This window comes from Mastomys coucha, unplaced genomic scaffold (genome assembly GCF_008632895.1).
Source record: "Mastomys coucha isolate ucsf_1 unplaced genomic scaffold, UCSF_Mcou_1 pScaffold19, whole genome shotgun sequence".
NCBI classification, from domain to species: Eukaryota; Metazoa; Chordata; class Mammalia; order Rodentia; family Muridae; genus Mastomys; species Mastomys coucha.
The window spans coordinates 18,039,654-18,044,843 of record NW_022196901.1 but is presented as its reverse complement, the minus strand read 5'-3'; the positions used below and the strand labels follow the sequence as shown (position 1 = coordinate 18,044,843).

The 5,190-nt window shown below is 37.2% G+C and overlaps 1 protein-coding gene across 6 annotated transcripts in view; it reads right to left on the bottom strand.

Annotated features, from left to right (window-relative positions):
- Positions 1 to 5,190, bottom strand: part of Kmt2e (lysine methyltransferase 2E) — a 73,965-nt gene that overhangs the window by 55,363 nt on the left and 13,412 nt on the right. For 4 of the 6 annotated variants that reach the window (XM_031380104.1, XM_031380102.1, XM_031380100.1 and 1 more), the window contains one exon: positions 1,646 to 1,830. In XM_031380104.1, the coding sequence (XP_031235964.1) occupies positions 1,646 to 1,716 (71 nt within the window). In that variant the 5' untranslated portion in view covers positions 1,717 to 1,830. Of the gene's footprint in view, positions 1 to 1,645; positions 1,831 to 3,490; positions 3,606 to 5,190 lie in introns of all 6 variants that reach the window. The other 2 variants (XM_031380101.1, XM_031380103.1) reach the window with 1 other exon arrangement.

The window sequence follows — 5,190 nt, the reverse complement described above, 5'->3', positions numbered from 1 at the left end:
TTATTTATTATTATAAATGAGTACACTGTAGCTGTCTCCAGATGCACCAGAAGAGGGCATCCGATTTCATTATGGGTGGTTGTGAGCCACCATGTGGTTGCTGGGACCTGAACTCATGACCTTCAGAAGAGCAAACAGTGCTCTTACCCGCTGAGCCATCTCACAGCCCTCACAGCAGTTTCTAAGTCCAGTTTAAGATCTTATTCCCACTTCTGATATCCTAAGGTTCATGCAAATATATGATGTACATACAAACACACATGTAGACACACACAAACTAATTTTTACAAAAAGGTGTAGCATTTTTTGTTTCTTTAGATTTTGTTTGCTTGTTTGCCTCGCTTTGTTTTTTTGTTTTTGTCTTTTTCACTCCCTTTGTTTTTTGAGATAATGTGTCCCTACAGAACTCTGACTGGCCTAGAACTCTGTAGATTAAGTTGGCCTTGAATTTACAGAAATCCTCTTAGCCCTAACTTCCTGAGTGCTGGGTTGTAACAGGCCTGTGTCACGATACCCAATTTTTAAGTTACTTCATAAAAGAATGACTTTATTTAAATGTGACCACAAAATACTTTCAAGTACCTTTTTTATAAAGAAACTTAACTAAGTTCATGAAATAAAAACCTTTTTTTAAATTAATCATTCCATTTGCTTACATCTCAAATGATATCCACTTCCCAGCTACCCCTCCACAAGCTCCCCCACCCTACAACCTTCTCCCCCTCCCCTTTGCATCTATGAGATAGCTCAGCGGTTAAGAGCACCAACTGCTCTTCCAAAGGTCCTGAGTTCAAATCCCAGCAACCACATGGTGGCTCACAGCCAGCCGTAATAAGATCTGATGCCCTGTTCTGGTGTGTCTGAAGGCAGCTATAATGTACTCACATAAAATAAGTAAATAAATTAATTAATTAATCTTAAAGAAAAAAATATACAGTAAAGCAGAACCCAGCACACATTTCCTTGACCTCGTTTTTTTCTTCTGAGACAGTGTCTAGCTATGTAGCCCAGGCTGGACCAGGCAATCCTCCTGAGTACCAAGTAGCTTTGGGCTACAGACATGCACCCACATTACCCATCGGCATCTAGCATCGTACAAAGTAATTCCTGGCTCTTTTGACAGTGATTGAAAATGAAAAGGCAGCAACATGCTAGTTATTTTTTAAATATTAAATGAGGAAAGCAATATAAAAATGTTTCTTTGAAAAAGGAAATAAATGTTACCTGTCTTTTTAAGCCTCAAGGTCTTATGTGAAAAAGGAGAGTTTAAAAGTTTGATAATTAAACCACAAAAATTCTGGTGGTTTTCAAGAAAAAAAAAAGTACTATTTTATACTGTGTTTATCTTCTCAGGAAAATTATGCCTAAGGAATACATACTTTTGTGCAACACAAAAGAAAAACCAATTTCTTGAAATAGAGAAGTACTACAAGTAGAAAGATACAAAAAACAAATTTCCAAAAGGCAGAATTTTGGAACAAAGGCTATTTATAAAAGTAATCTTAAAAGAACATTACCCTTTTAATTTCTGATGTCTTAGTCAAGAATACAAAATGACATATGTAAATACACACTATTTGGATGTGACAACTACATGAAATTCTTTGCCTTTCCCTATCTAAAATACCTGTATTTAAATACTTACTCTGAGCCTGCAGCCATTTCCAAGTAGGATGTTTCTGTTGTATCAACCCCCAAAGGGATCGCTATGCTCATGACGTCCGCCTCTGGTAAATTCGATTACTATGGAGTCCTATGCATTGGTATCCAAAATACTGGGGCATGCCAGCCACAGTGCTCATTGCAAACATCTAAGTGCATCCACAAACCCTGTTTAAAAGAAAGGGAAACAAGAGTTAAGAGCCATCTAACTAGCAAACTACCAGTCACACTGAAGCAATGGCAAACAAATAAGGGAGAAAGCACTCTTTACTGAGGCCCCAGACAAGGGGAAAAGTGTTTACAGAGTAGCTGTTTGTTTTCCTTTTTCTTTTTTTTAAATAAATCTTTTTTTTAAAAAGATGTATTTACTTATTATAAGTAAGTACACTGTAGCTGTCTTCAGACACCCCAGAAGAGGGCATCAGATCTCATTACTGATGGTTGTGAGCTACCACATGGTTGCTGGGATTTGAACTCAGGACCTTTGGAAGAGCAGTCAGTGCTCTTAACCATCTCTCTAGCCCTAGTTGTTTATTTTCTTCCTGGAATTATGCTGCATGCTTATGGTCAAAAGAGAAGTTTCTGGAAGCTGAGCTCAGCTGAGAATGTGTGCTTGGCATGCTTGAGGGCCTGGGTTCAATTCCAGCACATTAAGGTAGGAAAGAAAATAAAAATGTTCTGAATCTACTATTCTTTAGGGAATGAAACTAGAATGTGACAAGGATTACTAAAGCACACTAGCCAGTGAATGGCTGGCAAACACTGTTCATTTTGAAAGTCAAGATGGAATTTCTTATAGTACAAGTATCCAAAAACAAGTTTTTTTGGTTGTGATCTAACAATGTGTACAAATTGAGCACTATGCACCAAATTAACTTTCTATATGAGTGGTTTATTTAATCTTCAAAATTCCAATGTAGGAAGCTGGGCATGGTGGCACACACTTTTAATCCCAGCACTCAGGAAGCAAAGGCAGGCCTGTGAATTCAAGGCCAGCCTGGTCTATATAATGAGTTCTAGGTCAGCCAGAGTTACATTAAAAAAAAAAAATCCAAAATAGGTATCTCCATTTTACCTCTAAGGCACAAAGCTAAACAACCTAGGAAAGACTCCATTACTTGGCTTAATATGATTAATTAGTAGAGAAAACAGTGACTTAAAAAAATACAAATTTGCCAGGCAGTGGTAGCACACGCTTTTAATCCCAGCACTTGGGATGCAGAGGCAGGTGGATTTCTGAGTTCGAGGCCAGCCTAAGTCTACAGAGTTAGTTCCAGGACAGCCACACAGAGAAACTCTGTCTTGAAAAACCAAAAGAAGGGCTGGCGAGATGGCTCAGCGGGTAAGAGCACTGACTGCTCTTCCGAAGGTCCTGAGTTCGGATCCTAGCAACCACATGGTGGCTCACAACCACCTATAATGAGATCTGACGCCCTCTTCTGGTGCGTCTTAAGACAGCTACAGTATATTATACCGGAGTGAGCAGGGCCATCCTGAGTTCAATTCCCAGCAGCCACATGATGGGCTCAGGGCCATCTGTACTGCTACACTGTATACACATAAGAATAAATAAAACTTAAAAAAAAAAAAAAAAAAAAAAAAAAAAAAAAAAAAAAAAAAAAAAAAAAAAAAGAAAGAAAAATTACAAAGATTCTGAGCTTCAACATCAAATTTTCTAATCTAAATTCACTCCACTGTACTTGTTACATGTATTATTATCTACTCAAAGTCTGTTCAATAATGACATGATTCAAGTTAAGAACAAAACAGACAGTCCTATAAACTATGGAAGAGCAGTTAGGTTTTCCTTGTTCTTGTAATGTTATACCTGAGAAACAGAAAAAGCGTATGTCCTCAAATAGTAGTTCTTATATTTCCCTTTAATTTTTCCAAAAAGCTTCAGCATACCTACTCTAATTTTCATGTCACAGATGATGTACATTCTGAGGGGAAAGAAAGTGATTAGTTTGAAAGTGATTTTATACAAAAACTTGTCCACATTTTTAAAGCATATGTAACTGGAAGAAAGCTACCTGACTTTAAATTACCGTACTATAAAAATAACAAGACATGGCACTGGTACATGTTGTAAGGACCCTCACTCTACTTGAGCCTAAGGCTGAACTGCCGATGAGTGTTGGACACTATTCTGGGACACACAGAATGATGCCGATCTTAAAACAAAACATCATCAATAACAGATCCAATATAGGCAACTACATTAAAATTAAAAACATTGGGGCCTGTCTCTACCAGTTACTTGATGTGTGAGACTAAGCAGGTCATTTAGCCTCTCTAGTATCAGATTCCTTGTTTACAAAACAGATATTTAAATCAGAGTTCTGAGAAGAATATGAGAAGAAGTAATGAATATAGTGTAATACAGGCTATACATTCCTAACTTTAAAAATCTGAAATGCTGTAAAATATACTCAAATTTTTTTGATTAGGGATGCTCAATTTGTAAATACTGCAAATCTGAAAATATTCAAAATGTAGACGATTTCTGGTCACAGGCATTTCAGGTAAGAGACAACTGATAACCACACACAAGAACTGCCCCTCTTATTCCATCAGGAAACACTGTATGGAGACACGCACTCATTCTCACTTAAAGAGATACTTCTAAAACCCTGAAAACAAGGTCACCCTGTGCTTTTTCATTTGCTTCACTGCTGAAGACTCCTCAAGACAACAGAAGGCAGCTGAACAGAGGAAAGCACTGTCCTGCGCTCTTCTCTATAGCTAAGACCTTGTTAGAGTTGCTGCAATGCTGTAGCTGTTAACTAGCACAATACACAGCAACACTTTATGAGCAACAAAGCAAGCAATGTACAACTGTTTACCAGAATCAAGAAGTAGAAAGTAGGTATCAAGTCATTATGCATAATTTTAATTTAGTGGAGTAATATTTCTAATCTAAAATGATGCATTTGATTTATAATTAATAGTGTGTTATTTTAAATATAAATATACAATCTTTGCTAAATACACCTGATCTGTTGTAAATAGCAATGAAAATAAACAAACAGCAATCCCAAGCTTGTAATTAGCCTTTTCCAAGTAATGGTTTCCATCTGTGTTCCTCTTGCTGTGTCTAAAACACAGTGGTGTTCTACAGACTGGTGACTGAATTAGAGAAGGTGGGATGGAACTACAGCTCTGGCCTCACGAACCAAATGAACTATCATCCTATACAGAAGAGCTGCAAAAACCACATGGCATACCTAGAACTGCATCTCTCTAAAAACACTCATGTTCAGGATAAAAACATGTAATCCCACATGAAACAGAACTATAGACCTCTAGCTTCATTCTAAAAGGAAGATCTCAGCAATCCAGTCACATATCATGAGACTATAAAATGTAACTATTTCACTATCTCTATCACTATAAAAGTTTTAGCCAGATAATTCATACTGCTGAAAAAATCAGTTGATAAGAAAAATGAGAAAAAACAAAAACAAAAACAAAGGCAGTGGTGGCCCACGCCTTTAATCCCAACACTTGGGAGGCAGAGGCAGGTGG